The sequence below is a fragment of the Desmodus rotundus genome, chromosome 5 (assembly GCF_022682495.2).
Source record: "Desmodus rotundus isolate HL8 chromosome 5, HLdesRot8A.1, whole genome shotgun sequence".
Classification (NCBI taxonomy): domain Eukaryota; kingdom Metazoa; phylum Chordata; class Mammalia; order Chiroptera; family Phyllostomidae; genus Desmodus; species Desmodus rotundus.
The window spans coordinates 13,159,602-13,176,748 of NC_071391.1; the positions used below are offsets into that span (position 1 = coordinate 13,159,602).

A 17,147-nucleotide genomic window follows, 5' to 3' on the forward strand; every position below is an offset into this window, starting at 1 on the left:
AGTAGAGGCTCCACTGAGTAGGAGTCTGATACTTGGAATTCATTCTAATTGAAAAAATGGGGCTTAATACTTTCTTTTGCAACCTTGCCTCTGAATGCTTTTTGCTCATTTTGGATTAAAATTGGGGATCGTCACATTCTGGGACTGAAACATATTCTAAAGTTCCCTGGAAGAAACTGAGAATATAGTATAAGTATTTAATCCAAGATTTTAGTATCGCCTAGACACAGATGTTGCATTTGGTCTTTAAGAAACCAGAAACTGATGAAGAAGCACAGCAAAAGATATCCAGCACAAAATCTAGGTCTTGTATAGAAACAGGGAGAACCTGGAGGTGCTCCCTCTCAGCAGCTGGATAAATCAGGCACTGGCAGCTGCTATAAGAAAGATAAAGAAACCCACATCTGCTTGGAGTCCAAATGCTATATGGATCCCCTGCGATAGTAAATAAATTCTTGAAGAGGCCCCAATTCTAAATCAGGAAGAGAATTAAGGACACTTAAAGACTGTTTTCCGTAGTTATCTATCTGCATGTGCTATTTCACAGAAACCAGCTCAGTCTATATGCACCGTTCTTCAATATAGTGCGTTTTCAATGCATATTTGCTGACTGATTAAGGCACTGGGAAAGAATCGGGAAATAGTACGAAGTTCACCTATACATTCACAGTGCTCAGTTTTGTTTATGTAGAGACTGATGGGTTAGCTTTTCTGTGGCAGTTCACTTAAAATTGGGTCACACTGATTTTTGCCCACTAGTACATCTGTAAAGGAGACGATGCTATTCTCAGGACACTAAGTATTTCTTGTGCGGTAGTGTAACCGAGATGGATGATCCAGAGATCATGTCACAGAAAACTGTGTGACTGGACCAGTAGAAACAGCACATTAGCAGATTAGTAAATCTGAGTTTTAGTTCCAACTTTGTTACTAATCCACTGTGCAATCACACAAGTTATATAATTTCATTATTTATAACATGGGCACAATAATAGCTACCTTACCTATTTCTTAGGATACTGGAAATGGTCTAATGAGATACTACACAGAAGAAGTTTTAGAAAAAAAGCTTTAGTAGCTATACATAAAGTAGCAGTAACATCCATTAGAGCAGGATGGGGTTCTTACAAATTCAACAAAAGCAGGGAGTATACCTGTTCACTTACTCTAACCCCAGTGCCAGGCACGTGGTTAAGTCTACCAGAAATATTTGTTGAATGAATGAGGAAATGGTTTAGGCCTTCCTCTAAGTTACAATCACTAAGCAAACTGTTTTAAAGGTGTTCAGTACTAATTGGAATGACACAATATGCAGGTGGGAATACAAACACGCCCTTGAAAACAGATGTGGACAAAGATTCTGAGGTAGTGATTCTAAATCTGAAAACCTTGGAGCAATTTAATCTACTTTAATATTCTAATGTAAAAATCTAATTCCATTTTTAAAAAGGAGTTCTTAGTGGGTACCTTTTGCCTTTCATCTCACCAAGATCTTTAAAGTATCAATAAAGCCATTTTTTTTAAATCTTCACTTGAGGATATGCTTTTTAAAAAAACTGATCTTAGAGAGAGAGGAAAGGGGTGAGAAAGAAAGAGAGAGAGAGAGAGAGAGAGAGAGAGAGAGAGAGAGAGAACGTTTATATAAGAGAGAAATATCAATTGGTTTCCTCCCATAGGCTCCCCAGCTGGGGATTGAACCGGCAACCTTGTATACAGGACGATACTCCAACCAACTGAGCCACCTGGCCAGGGCAGTAAAGACATTTTTAATCAGTGTTTTTCTTAATAAATTCCTTAGGATATAATCAGAATATGACACACCAACAGTATGCAAATACAAAAATGTGCATTTCCTAGTGCATATAGCTCCTCTCAAGGATTTGTAAGGTGAAGTGATAAACTTACTTTAGTCAGCTTTACTCTACTTCCCAAAAACTGTATTTCTAAAACCTGCCCTGTATTTCCTGCTGCTTACTGAAGCTTTTTAACTGTGTCCTAAAGAAATACCAATTTTTCCAAACCTTATATTGTATTATTAACATTAGCCAAAAGGTGGAAGCAACCCAAGTGTCCATCAATGGATGAATGAATAAAGAAAACGAGTACACAGACAATGGAGTGTTATTCACCCTTAAAAAGGAAGGAAATTCTGACACTTGCCACAATATGCATGAACTCTAAGGATATAATATTAAATAAGTCATTCACAATAGGATAAATGTAATATGATCCACTAATAAGAGATACCTAGAATGGTCCAATTCATAGAGACAGAAAAGTGAAATAGTGGTTGCCAGGAGCTGGGAGAAGGGGAGAATGGAGAGTTAGTGCTTAATGGGTACAGAGTTGCAGTTTGGGAAGATGAAAAAGTTCTGGAGTTGGATGGCAGGGATGGGCTCAGAACTCTATGAGTACACTTAATGCTACAAACTGTACACTTACCTGGAAATTCATCACTGGTCGTCTTACTCACCTTACATGCCCAAGCCAAATCACCAAATCCTGCAGATTCTATCTGAAAGCACCCCTTCCATCTCTATGCCTTAGTTTTGGCTCTTGCTTTCTCTCACTTCAACTAATGCAAGTCCGCTAACTATGCTCCCGGCCTCCAGTATCTTCCTCTAAGCCATTTTCCACACTGCCTCTAGAACGCTTTTTCTAGAACTCAGATCTCACCACACCACTCATCTAAAATCCCTCATATAGTACTTACAGAAATTACAACTTTTTTCATGCCCTCCCCCCCACAAAAGGTCTTTCGGTACTTGACTCTTTCTTTTATTCCACCACAGACTCAACTCTCCTCACCTCTTCACAAACCCTAGTCATTCTGATCTTCTCAGTTTTTTCCATATTCCAGGTTCTTTTATGCTTCTACACCACGGCACACGCTCTACCTAGAATGCCCTTCTCTCCTTTACCCCTGTGGACAACTCCCTCTCTTCCTTCCCCACTTAGATCAAACAGCCGGCTCCCAGGAGAACCTTCTCTAGTCCACTCCCTCACCCTTTTCTAACAACAGCAGCCCCGTCCCACACTCCTACTCAGGAGTTACCCTCTTCGCATTCACATCACTTCTTGAATTTACTGCATGGCATTTTTCTATGTGCCAAGAGTAAAGGCTTTGGAACCAGACTGCCTGGTATGAACTGGCCCCAGCATTGACTGTTTAACCTTGCCAAGGTACTTAACCCCTCTGGTCCTCCCTGTCATTATTTACAGTGTCTACCACAGAGGGACGTCGTGAAGAGTAAGTGAATTACCACAGGTAATGTGCTCAGAGTTTCGGCTCTGAATGTACTCATCAGTGATGGTGGTAGGACGAGGTAGAATCTCTGACACAAGACAGACAGCTCCGCAAAAGTGGGGTGTGCCTAGAGCCTTGAATAGCATGCATTCAACAACATTTATAGGAACAAGAGAAAAACAGAAGTGTGGAAGGAAGAAGGCAAGAAAAGAATTGTGGGAAGACTTACCGCCATTTTTGCCCACAGTTCGGAAGCACCTCCAGAAGGCCCGTAAGAACGATGCCCTGTTGTGAGGGGTGGCTTGGATGAAGCTGAATTCCCGAAAGAGAATGTGAGTTCCCTGACACACGCTGTTAAAACTGCAAAAAGAAAAATCAAGAAGTCATCATTAGATAGGCAGTTACGGAAGGCTGAAATCAGAATGAAAACTCAAGACCAGAAAGAACCACTGCCAAAAGGAGGAAAACATTTTTTCTCCAACAAAACTCTGAACTAGAGCCCTGGCCAGGTAGCTGCTCAGTTGGTTAGTGTCATCCCAATATGCCCAGGTTGCGGGGTCCATCCTGGTCAGGGCACATACAAGAATCAACCAGTGAGTGCATAAATGGGTGGGACAGCAAATTGATGTTTGCTCTCTCCCTCTCCCCCTTCCTCTCTCTCTCTCTCTCAAATCAATAAATTAAAAAAAAATTTAAATACAGGAAAAACTCTGGACTATAGATTAGACTGTCTTTTCAGAAGAAAGTTTCTTCGCACAACCATATCCCTCTTAAAACCACTGGAGTCCAATTCCTCTTCATGCTTCCCCCTCCCACATATACACACAGAGGACACTTTAATCAGTCACTGGAACATCTCATATAGAGGGAAATCTTTCAGTCTTTAACTGAATGATAGCGACACTCTTATCTTTTTGGAGAATACTCCTCTCCCTACATTTTTTGGAATTATGTTTCCTTAAAAATATTCTTTCTGTACTCTGACCTATATCAGCTGCCATAAGAACAACATAGCTTATGAGACATAGCTAGCTTGTCTGTTCCAGTTTAGGGGTGGTGTTGCATACTTCTCTGACAATAACCTCGGAGGAAAAGCCATGTGCCAAAGGATATAAAAGGTTCCAAGCAGAACACTAAAAGCAAGTAAGAGGAACAAGGGTAGAAAGTGGCCTCTGAATGAAAGTATGAAGCAAAGCCCCAGGGCCCAAGTGAGTCATTGTTTAAGCTGGGCTGGGGAAGGGGAAAAAATACACTCCATTGCCTTTGGGTTCTTCTGCCAAAGAAGTAAAGACTGTAGAGCCTGGCGTAATCTAAAAATGGAAATTCCACCAAAGAATAGGCAATTATCCAGTAATCAACACTACCAAAGGCAGACTCCAGGTTCCACAAAACTCCTAAATTCCCTGAGTATTGCAAATCATGAGTGGAAAACGAGTTAATCTTTATAGAGAGGCAGACATAAAAATGAAGATGGCAAGCAAGAGAGGGACAGTGGCAATTCTAAATGCCACTTTTAATTTGTTGACTAAAGGAGAGAAAAAAAAAAGCCTGAATCTCTGAACAGAACAGGAAAAAATTTCAGGAGCCACATACTCCGCTTTCCTTCTCCCTGACCGAATTCAGAGGCAAGCGTCTAACCCGTCTGTTTTCAACACGCAGTGTGCTACAGGACAAAGTTAGCCTCCTCCTTTCAACATTAACGATGCTGTAGGAGAAGGCAAGTTACACATTCTCCTTCCCTCTTGGAAAAGTAGCACAGAAATCTATTTCTAAGACACTATGAGGAAGTATCGGGACAACACCTGGCAAAGAATCAGGTCAGATGAGAGATTTTTAAAAGGTGATGAAAGTGTTAACCTAATTGCAGTTTATGGCAGTGCAATTTATTGTCTTGTGTGAAGGAAATTGAATAAGAAAGCAAACGAGCTGTTAGAGGTAAATGGAGTTGGCTATATTTTTAGCAAATGAAGTCTAAAATGATCAAATTCTAGCCTAAACTCATGAAGCAATCCAGCAAAGAATTGGCCCCAAAGTGTGCTTTATACCCCACAAGGGGAAATGCTGGTATCTAGGTCAAGATCCTAGCTTTAAAGGAACTAATACTAGTAAAATTATGTCCTCGGTGCAGCTTTTTAAAAATATCTTTTTGAAAAATCTAGGAAATAATTCATATATTAAAGAATCTGGTGGAGCCTCATTATACAAATAAGTACAAATTTCCCCCCAAATTTCTAAAATAGGAATTTTATAAAACAAATGATAGAACAAGAGCATATAATATTGAATATGAAAAGATTTACAATTGTGTTTACACTACTGCCTTTAAATAATCCATACTGATAAAATTCACATTTAGAGCCACAGTTCTTAAAAAAAAATTCACATTTAACTAAAAATAAAACTAATTAGAAACATTTGATTAGGGTGGCAGTTGGTCAGTAAGGGGGTCATAATCACTTTACCAAAAGAGTTAATAGATGATCTTAACCTTGACCAGTGAAAATTCTTTTAGATAAGATGGCTATAAAGAAAAAGCAGAAAAGGCAACATTGCTCAAAACTTCATTGTTCTTCTTCAACCTGAAACATCCTTTTTCTACCTCTATCTGTTAAAATTCTATCTAGGCTTTCCGTACTGTCTCAATGCCACGTTTCACATGAAGTCTCTTCCTGATTCGGTGCCCCCACACTCAATTCCCAGCGACCTCACTTGTAGTGTCTACTGGTACTCGCCGTTTGCTGTGTTGTTTTAAAGTTACTGGACTCATTTCCCCTACGAGACTGGGAGTTCTATGGAGTAAGCAGTTAGGTTGTACTCAATAAGTGTCTTGTGGGGAAATATTTTGAGGCTGAAAATACACTGTTAACTCTTCAAATCTTCATTTCCTAGTTTCAGCATCTATTGTTAATTCTTGCCAGAAGCAGTAACAATTACGATGGGTTTGCCAAATGGCAATTTTTCTAGTTACATCATTTCGTGTACATTTGTAAATTGACTTTCTATAGTAAAGAAGAGCTTACCTTTCTCATTCATTCGTTCATTCATTCATTATTTACATTATCCGGATTCATGAACTCTTACTTTATTCAATAGGTTATAATCCTTTACTACCATCATTTATTTTGATGCTCAAATTATCCCAGATATAGCTATGGAAACTCCTTCAAGCTCACTTCTATATATTTTTGACATGTCCACACAATTTTTTGATGATTTCCTTACTTTTTTATAGAATAAGATGTTCCAGGCTCATCTTGTTCTTTCCCTGCCTCATCCTAACCAGCCATTTCTCCAAGAAGCCCAAGTTGCTTTTAGTAGAAAACTGTGTTTAGAAACCAAGATCTAGGTACGTGCTGGATCTACTTTTTGCTCCAAATGTGTTATTACTTCCAGGCTCTCTCAGAAGACACTTAAGAAACAGATGACAGTGCACCCCCCCGCCACACACACCCTATATTCATTTCTGTATATCTAGCTATCTACATATATTAAAATGCATGGGTTCACACTGATTCAATCCCAATTCATTGTTACAGGGTACCTTCTATTCTTTCTCCTTTTTGTATTTGAAAATTCCTCTTCTTATAGAGAGAAATCTGGCTCCTATTACCCACAATATATATTTACTTATTTGTTCAATCCTAAAAGGCACAGCAATTGACAACCTATGCTTCTGTGAAAAAGCAGCCTACTAATTATAGTTCAATGCTTGTTTAGAGCTCTTTTCATTTTTAGTTTGAGGGAGGGCACACAGTCCAAATACTGTGTCCAATATTACTTAGTTTCCCCAATTCCTTCATTATGTTTATGCTATTCACTTGAAATAGTTTGCTTCAGTTGTTTTTGTTTGTATTCAATTTTAGGGACCCTCGTCCTTGTTAATTATATATATAGATATCTTGCCTATGTGAAATATTAACAGACTTCCAAAAGTAAGTGGCACCTTCCACCCTCTCCCCTCATCATTTTAACCTTTTCACCCCTGTAGGTAATGATTCCAACAACGCCCTGTAGGTAATGAATCTCATTGGTCTCTGGTTTATTCTTCCTGCATGCATTTTTTCTCACAGGAGCAAATACATGTACATATTAATACTCTTAATTCTCCATCTTTCTTATATAAAAAGTACCATAATAAAGACACCCTCTTATTCAATTCATAAGGATCTGATTATTTCTTTTTAACCTGTCATGAATGAGAAGTTCAGGAAATCTCTGATCCTCTGGCCACAAGAGAACCAGAGATATAAAAATTAAATTCTCTTTGTTAATGATATGTATCTTAAAAGGTAAACATTAATTTATTAAAATGAAATGGTCAGGGTTCCAGGTCGTGGTGCAACTCCAGGTGACAGGGCTGCTGCTCAGCCAGCGGGCGGGGAGGCGCAGCAGAGGCAGGGAGGCGGGCCTGGGAAGTGGCAGTGGGGCTGGCCAGGAGGAGCTACAGTGCCCGAGGATTCCAAGAATTCAGGGCAGGGGCCAGAAGATGCAGGGGAGCCAGACCCTCCCCCCAAGGAATGTGTCCCTGGCCACCTGGACCTGTAGTGTGGCAGCACCTTTAGATGAGGGGAAGACATAGATGAGGAAGACATAGGATAAACTACACAGCTGGTACAAGACAGCCAGGATTCAAACCCAGGAGAGAACTATTCAACATGAAGCTGAAAGCGCCTGCCCCTCTGGCGGGCAACTAGTTTCCTTCCTCTGATGGGGAAGACAGTCACCGTGAGTGCTGCAAGGGTGTTTGCAGCACTGCCAGTCTGTGGCCCTATGATCCTGTTACAAAACAAATACTCTACCTTCTAAGTAATTCTGTGCTTGAATACACCTTTTTGTGGTTATATGGAAGTTTTTGTTTTTATAAGTGAAATTTAAATGCTCCCCTCTAATTCTGTAATATTTTTTGATTAATACACTTAAAATGAATTGACATTGCTGAGACTGAATTGCCTCAGAAGCTCCACACTCAAAGGATCCCGTAGTAAGACTTCTGGTGAACGTGGAGGCATAGGTAAACACGGCTTACCTCCTTGCACAACCACAGCAAAAATTACAACTAAACTACAAAATAACTATCGCCCAGAACTGTCAGAAAATCGAGCTCTACGGAAGTCTACCAACCAAGAAATTGAAGAAGTCACACTTATCCAGATAGGTAGCAGAGGAGGAAATGTGGAGAAGTGGAACACCTGGTCCCACATCCACATGTGGTGGATAAAAAAAGGGAGGGATCCCTTGGGAGTGAGGGATCCCAGCCCCACACCAGACCACCCAGCCCAGGGTTCCAGTACCAGGAAAATAAGTCCCCATAACATCTGGCTGTAAAAATCAGTGGGGGCTGGGGTGGCAGAAGAAACTACAAGATTCTCAGGCATCTCCTCTTAAAGGGCCTGCAATGGACTTAGGACTTACACAGACACACTCCCTCTGGGCTCAGCCCTGGGTCAACAGGTAGAAGGGCACCAGTGGCACATGGGGAGAAACTGAAGTGTCTGGCATCAGGGTGAGCACTGGGGGACAGCCTCTTCCCAGACAAAACTCCAGAGGCCAGGCAGCAGCCACTGTCCCTTTTCTGAGCCCTCCTCCCCACAGAGGTACAGCAGGACACCAAATCTGACACTCCATCAACCTGGTTCACACAGGTTGCCCCACCCTGGTGATTACCTAAGGTTCCACCCCATCCATCTTAAGGGTGAGCTTTTCTACAATAGGCCATGCTACTAAGACAGGGAGTCAAAGCAGTTCTACTTAATACATAAACACAAACACAGGAAGGCTGCCAAATTGAGGAGACGAATAAACATGGCCCAAATGAAGGAACAGAACAAAACTTCAGAAAAAGAACTCAACAAAAGAGATAAGCAATCTATTAGATGCAGAGTTCAAAACATTGGTTATTAAGATGCTTGAGGAACTCACTGGGTACTTCAACTGCATAAAAAAGACCCAGGCAGAAATGAAGGTTACACCAATAGAAGTAAAGAAAAATTTACAGAAAATCAACAGTGGATTGGGTCAAGTCAAGAATCAAATCCATGATTTGGAACATAGGGAAGAAAAAACATTCAATCAGAATAGCAAGAAGAAAAAATAATTAAAAAAAACCAAGGATAAGGTAAGGAGCCTTTGGGACAACTTCAAATGTACAAATATTCCAATAACAGGGGTGTTGAAAGAAGAAGAGGAAGAACAAGAAATCGAAAACTTATTTGAAAAAATAATGACAGAAAACTTCCCTAATTTGGTGAAGAAAATAGACATATGAGTCCAGGAAGCACAGAGACTCCAAAACAAGGTGTACTAAAGAGGACCACACCAAGACACATCGTAATTTAAATGCCAAAGCTTAAAGATAAAGAGACAATCTTAAAAGCAGCAAGAAAAAAAGCGGATAGTTACCTACAAAGGAGTTCCCATAAGACAGTCAGCTGATTTCTCAAAAGAAACCTTCCAGGCTAGAAGGGACTGGTGAGATGTACTCAAAGTGATGAAAAGCAAGGACTTAGAACCCATATTACTCTATCCAGCAAAGCTACCATTTAGAATGGAAGGGCAGATAAAGTACTTCTCACATAAGGTAAAGCTAAAGGAGTTCATCGTCACCAAGCCATTATTATATGATATGTTAAAGGGACTTATTTAAGAAAAAGATAAAAACTATAAACATTAAAATGGCAACAAATCACAACTATCAACAATTGAATCTGAAAAACAAACTAAGCAAACAGCAGAATAGAAACAGCATCATAAATACAGAGATCATTTGGAGGGTTATCAGTTGGGAAGGGGAAAGGAGAGAATGAAGGAAAAGGTGCAGTGATTAACAACTACAAATTGGTGAGAACAGAATAGACAGGGGGCTGTTAAGAACAGTATATGAAACGGAGTAGCCAAAGAACTTATATGCATGACCCATGGACTTGAACTAAGGGGGGATTGCTGGAGGGAATAGGAGGTACTTGGTAGAGGGGGGCAAACAGGGAAAAATTGGAACAATTGTAATAGCACAATCCATAAAATATACTTAAAAAAAGAAATAGTCACAGTATAAATATCTCCTAAATTGATTTTAAAATAAAATAATTAATAAAATTCCATAGTTCTCCCATTTTGTTAGCATAGTATTTAAATAACTCTAGAATAACATATCAAGAAAGTGAAGCAGGAGTTATGTTAAAAAAATTAAATTATTCAGTAATCAGACATCTGTAAATATGTTAAGCTAGTGTGAGTCCTTGATACAATTGTATTTTCTCATTAAATAAATAAAGCCTGGGGGGATGGGTGAAAAAGGTAAAGAGATTAAGAAGCGCAAATTACCAGTTATAAAAATAGTCATGCAAGGACTACCAAGGACAGAATTAAATGTAAATGTAATAATAGTAGGTCTGTAACACAGACATTCCCATTCCACATATAGAAGTAATAAAGAGCAAAAGAACCAAATTAAAATATTCCAACTCATTTTAAATGTGCCAGGAGGCAAAACATTCAAAGCTCCTGCAATACTCCCTATCTTCCAAATATTCCCGTGCTTTTTTACTCAAACTAAAAATGGCCAGTGGGCGTTGACCTACATAGTTAGATTTGACTGTAGCAGTTCAGAGTCTTCCTAGGCCATTCTCTTACCCCCTTATCTTTCTAAAACCAGGCCAGATCACTAGAGCAGACTTCTATTAGAATTGGAGTTGTCTCCTGCTGTTTTGAGATGAGATTTATTTGGAAGGAATCCTAAAGAGATCTACCAAAGAAGCAAAATATGAGAACAAATCACATCCAGTACACACTGGCCATACCGAGGTGATACACAGAATAGGGATCAGCCTTTGAAAAATAAGTAAGATCAAAGATCCAAAACATCTCAGAAAGAATCAAGGCGAAGTAAGCTTCTGGTGCTTCTATAAACAGAAAGAAAAAAGATATTCTGTGTAGAGGGGAAGTAAAATCTTTGTGACATATTTCCCATTAAGGGATTGGCAACATTAGCAGACTGGAGTTTTGTTTTGCAGAAGGTCTCCAAACCCTAAAGATAAATATATTCCTGTGGCATGATTTGGTCCCCTGAACTAACAATCCCTGGATTTGTTCTCCTTCCTTGTGAAATTCAGATGCAGTCGAAGCCATTAAATGTTTTCTTTCCATTGCCTATCTGCCACAGAGTTTGGCAACGCTAACCTGATGAGCGAGATCAGCAAAGCACGTCAGCAGAGTCTGTGTTGCAGAACCCCAGCGGAGTCTGGACAGCACACTTGAACAGAGCTGCCTCACGTCAATTCCTTGCTAACAGTGCTGCAAAGAAGTTTCTGCACATAAGTTTAATGCTCAATTTCTAAGAACTTCTAACTCTCTCCTGGGCTGTTATCTATTGTTCAAACAAAAACATGTTCACTTTTTCCTGTAATATGTATTGTGATCCCATATCCAAGGGGAGATTTGACAAAGCGTGGCTTTAACATGTGGTACATTTCGAATAACATACTGCTGACAGATATGCATCAGGGGAACCAACTGCAGATTCTCTGTTGGCCAGGAAGAACTGAGAGTAAAAGTATAGAAAATAGAAATCGACCACACTACAGATGGGTACTCAAATCCTCTTCATCTTCCCATTCCAGCACTGGCTAAATTAGAAGTAGAACATCCAAGATCTTTGGCTTCTTTAATAAGTCCCAAATTTAGGAAGAAATCCAACAGGGACTAATCAATCTTCAGTCACTTTCTAGAATAAGTGAACCAGTTTGTCAGAACCGAGTTGTCATTGTGTTGAACGGGACTCACAGCAAATTTCTGCACAGCAAAACAACTACATCAGAGGCTTATCAGTTCACTCTAATACCCTAAGCACTTGTATTGCATACCGAGATTTCTTCTGGCTGAGTAATCCTCAGTAGCAGAGCTAGTTTTCAGACCAGCGTATCAGTGAGATCACATCTGACTGCATTTTGAAGACAAGAACTCCTGAGACGGGCCCTGAAAGCTGTGGAAAGCTTCTGCAATGGTCAGTATAAGCAATGCTGAGTTTTCTCTCCTTGGTTACATCACCAAGTGCTCTTCTGTCACCAAACCCCAGAAAGAATCTTCTTAAAGCACTCGTCCCACCCACCCTGGGCTGATGCTAAGGCGGAAGGAGACTGTTTGCAGACAGGCCAACCTCCCAGCACATTCTCCCCAAGAAGACTAATCAAATGATTTAGTTCTCACTTGCTGTTTCCTGAAAGTCAACTGCTCCTTATTAGATCTTTGTTTTTAATTCAGTTAGCCTCCCCCACCCCCCGCCAGAGTTAAAAATGTTTCAAACTCCCTTTTCAAGCCTTCCAACTTCAAAACTTATTGCTAAAGGCCTGGCATGCTATGGTAAACTCCCAATTGCATGTCAGTGGAGAAGCAAGATGATTCATTAACATCTGCTTACTCTTTGCAATTTTAAGTGTTAAGGAACATCTCTCTCTCTTTTTTTTAAGGATTTTATTTATTTAGTTTTAGACAGAGGGGAAGGGAGAGAAACATCAATGTGTGGTTGCCTCTCGCACGCACCCCCACCAGGGACCCAGCCTGCAACCCAGGCATGTGCTCTGACTGGGGATTGAACCAGTGACCCTTTGGTTCGCAGGTCGGCACTCAGTCCACTGAGCCACACCAGCCAGGGCAGGGACACCTCTCTTATAAAGTTGTTTATACCATGCCAATAGAAACAGGCAAATGAATACATGTACCTCAGGATGGGAAATCAATGCACAGAGCACTGGGAGCAGGTCACTATATACATACTCTTTACAGCATCTTAGAAATTTAAATTATAAAAAGACAATGTAGCAATTTAGAAAATGCTTTCCATACACTATAAAAACAGAAAAAAGTATATAATTTATAATTTTAACTACATTAAAATAGGTCTGCATAAGGAAAATATTACAAATTTAAAAGACAATTGTATTTACTAATCATATTAGGGTTGTTGGCTTATAATTGATTTATTTCTCTGTCATCCAAATATTCTGCAGTGTTAAGTTTTCGCAATAATTTTTTTAAATGGCACTTATGTGTCTAGATTGTCTCATTCCTACAAGGTCTCTAAACTGACCTCTTGACCACAGAACTTCCAGGAGTTTGCCTAATTTCACCTAAAGTGCAGAATGATCATGTTTTCACAGTTTCTCCGGGGAAACATCCCTTGCCTTACAGGAAAAGTTCCTGGACAAAGAGTATTCCTTTAGAATGTTGCAGTATTTCTTCTAGACCTCACCTCCTGCTACATGTTACTTCTCACGTTCATTCATCTGTGGTCTCTAAACCTGTCATCTGTTATTTTTTTCTCTTCAGCTCTATCTTTTAACCTGAAGGTCTCTTTTGGCAACTGGCTCACCTCATCCTTTATATAAGAAATGATTTTTAAAAGAGGGGCGAGGTGGAACACAAACAATAACTTGGAAGTAAATGTATACCTTAGAAAGTAAAATATAATAGCCCTGGCTGGTGTGGCTCAGTAGATTGAGCGCTGGCCTGTGAACCTAAACATTGCTGGTTCGATTCCTGGTCGGGGCACATGCCTGGGTTGTGGGCTGGGTCCCACGTTGGGGGCCTGTGAGAGACAACCAACTGATCGATGTTTCTCTCACATATCAATGTGTCTCTCCCTGTCTTTCTCTCTCCCTCCTCCTTGCTCTGGAAGTGAGTGAATGAAATCTTTAAAAAAAAAAAAAGTAAGTAAAATATTATAGAATTATCATATGATCCAGCAATTCCAGTTCTGGGTTTATAGTAAAAAGAAATGAAAGTAGAGACTTAGATATCTGCATACCGTGGTCATGATACTATTGGATTATTCACAATAGCCAAAAGATGGAAGCAACCCAAGTATCTATCAACAGATGAATAGATAAAAAAACACATACAATGAAGTATTTTTTAAAAGATTTTATTTTTTTAAAGATTTTATTTATTTTTAGATAGAGGGCAAGGGAGGGAGAAAGTGAAGGAGAGAAACATCAATATGTGCTTGCCTCTCGTGTGCCTCCTACTGGGGACCTGGCCTGCAACCCAGGCATGTGCCCTGACAGAATCGAACCTGCGACCCTTTGGTTCGAAGACCAGCACTCAGTCCACTGAGTCACACCAGCCAGGGTCATACATTGAAATATTAAGCCTCAAAGGAAATTGTGATATGTACTATAACATGTAGACCTCGAAGACATGATGTTAAATGCAATAATCCAGTCACAAAAAGACAAATATTACATGATTGCAGTTATATGAGGTACTTAGAATATTTAAATTTACGGAGAGAGAAAGCAGAATAATGGTTTCTCAGGGGCTAGGGGAGGTGGGAAGGGGGAGTGGGTGTTGAATGGTACCGAGGTTCAGTTTGGGAAGATGAAAAAGTTCTGGAGGTGGATGGTGGTGGCGGCAGCTGCAGAAGAGTGTGAATGTGCTTAATGCCACAGATCTGTACACTTAAAAATGCTTAAAGTGGAAAATTTCATGTTATGTATACTTTACAATAAAAATTAAATGACGTATGTTATTGGTGTCAAATTCCCAGTATGTCTATTTAGAATTGCCTGATGGAATGAGAAATTGGAATTATAACCAAAACATTTTTGAGAGTGGTTCTGAACTAAAAATGACTACCGAATTGCTACTTAAAGTGTGGACCAAGGATAGTAGCTTTGGTATCACTTAAAATCAGAATCTCAGGCCCCATTCTATACCTACTAAATCTGATTCCACGTTTTAACAAGATCCTTAGGTGATTCACATGCATTACAGTTTGAGAAGCATTAGTCTGGGGTAAATCTAATCACTTTGAGCTGTGTGACTTTGGGCCAGGTACTTAACCACTTTGTGCCTCAATCATTTTTTTTCAATGTGTAAAATGGTGGTAATCGGAACACTTACTACATAAGGTTGCCAAAGGTTAAATGTGATAATAATGCATGTTGTATAAGGCCTGGCACATTCAGGGACTATTAGCTATTATTATTACTTTGCTGTGCAGAAGATCTGTGAAAGTTGATTTTGGGAACTTTTCCAAAAAAATGGAATACTTAGGCCCGGGCTAGTGTAGGTCAGTATTGAGCACTGGCCTGCGAATCAAAGGGTCGCTGGTTCGATTCCCAGTCAGGGCACATGCCTGGGCTGCAAGGCCAGGTCCCCAGGAGAGGGCGTAGAAGAGGCAACCAGACACTGATGTTTCTCTTTCCTTCTCCCTTCCCCTCTCTCTAAAAATAAATAAATAAAATCTTAAAAAACAATAGTAGACTTAGGAAGTCAATATTTTCCAAAAATAAGAATAGTGTATAGCTTCAAGAGATAATTGTGAAAAAAGAATATCTGGGAGATATAGTTTTGGAAAAGTACAAAGAAATGGAAATACTTTCTTCAGAAGACCCAATAGAATAGAGGTGTCAAATTCATTCACAATGTGGAAATTATATTTTCTTGGTAAAGTAGGGGAGGACCAGACTAATATTGTTTACAAAATATAAATGGAATGGAAGCAGCTTTAATGAAACAATACCATGTTTTTAAGATATTTTGGGAATCAAGTGGAATGGATTTCACATCTGAAATCTGAATATGGGATATAAACTTTCTGCCGAAATATCACAAGTATTTTTGATTTATGTGATAAAGGACCAGATATTTGTCTGAGGGAGCGGGGTGGAAGAGAGTAAAATATTGACAAGGGAGGAGATAGAAGGGACAGCTACACAGGAACCCACAAACTGCTAGCACCTGCAGAAGATGTTGCTGAGTTCCTAATTTCTCTGCCAGGAGATCCTTCCTTGTCCCAGAAAAGACTTCTGGAGACAGAGAGGATTTAAAGAAATAATATTGTTAAGAAGTGAGGTTGCTGGGCTTGCACTTTACTATCCGGAATCCCTTTATCTTTCTTGAGAGCCCCCCCAGATCTCTTTTATTCTAGGTCAGTAATTTAACACTCTCAGCTCTCAATTCAAAGCCTGTAATGACCTTGCTGTGCTGAATTATTAGCCCAGGATATAGAAAGAGAGAGAGAGGGAGGGAAAAAAAAAACACTAAAAACAACAGAGGCCTTTTGATCAGAGCACCAAACTGCAGTTCGCTGTAACTCAAGCTGTCCATTCTTACATGGCAGGAATTAAGGACTCCCCCTGCCAGGCAGGACCCTATTAAAAGACAATAGCTGTTTGAAAAGGGTAAGCAAGTTGATATGGATATAATAGGCCACATATGGGGGCCCCTTTCTACTCTGAAATAAAGCTCCTTCTTAAGAGTTGTGAGCTGAGAAATCCAGTATTCAGTAGGCAGGAGGAGGAGGTATAATGGAAGAGAGTGGGTAGCCATGCAGAAATGCCTGAAGGTGCTTCAGGGAAAAGGGAGGAGGGCTTTGGGGAGCCGGAAGAGGTGAGCATCAATCACTGAGGAGAGGGGCTTTCAGAATGGCCAGGTGCGAGCTTGTTAGGGCCAACGATGACAAAGATCTGGCTGGAACCAATATAATGGTTGGTTTCTCTAACGGGTTAACAACAACAAAACAAGCAGCAAAGTCGTAAACTCTTGCCAGGAATGATGCAGCTGGCAAAAAGAAATCCTTTCTGCCTTGTTTTAAACAACCAAAAATGTGAGCATCTTAAACTCCAGATGAATGCCATCTACTGCTACTAAATGTTCTTATTGTTTAAAAAAACCCTCTGCAAAACAGAGACAGTGGACCCCAAAGAATTCACCTCTTGCCTGCAATCTACACCCCTCCTCAGATACAAAGAGGTGACCACAGGACACAGGACTTCTTACTCTATTAGCTAAACCATGTTTACTAGTTAATTCATGTTTGCTAATCTATCACCAAACACTCTGTCCATTAGTGGATGATGCTTCTGGAGAATCTTAAATCCATAGAGCAGAATGTCCTAACCAC

At 39.9% G+C, this 17,147-nt stretch overlaps 1 protein-coding gene across 2 annotated transcripts in view; it reads right to left on the bottom strand.

Moving 5' to 3' along the window:
- CSTPP1 (centriolar satellite-associated tubulin polyglutamylase complex regulator 1) overlaps positions 1 to 17,147 on the bottom strand; it is a 156,194-nt gene that overhangs the window by 89,977 nt on the left and 49,070 nt on the right. For both annotated transcript variants that reach the window (XM_024558873.3, XM_053924201.2), the window contains exon 3: positions 3,477 to 3,607. In XM_024558873.3, coding sequence (XP_024414641.2) covers positions 3,477 to 3,607 — 131 coding nt within the window. The remainder of the gene's footprint in view (positions 1 to 3,476; positions 3,608 to 17,147) is intronic.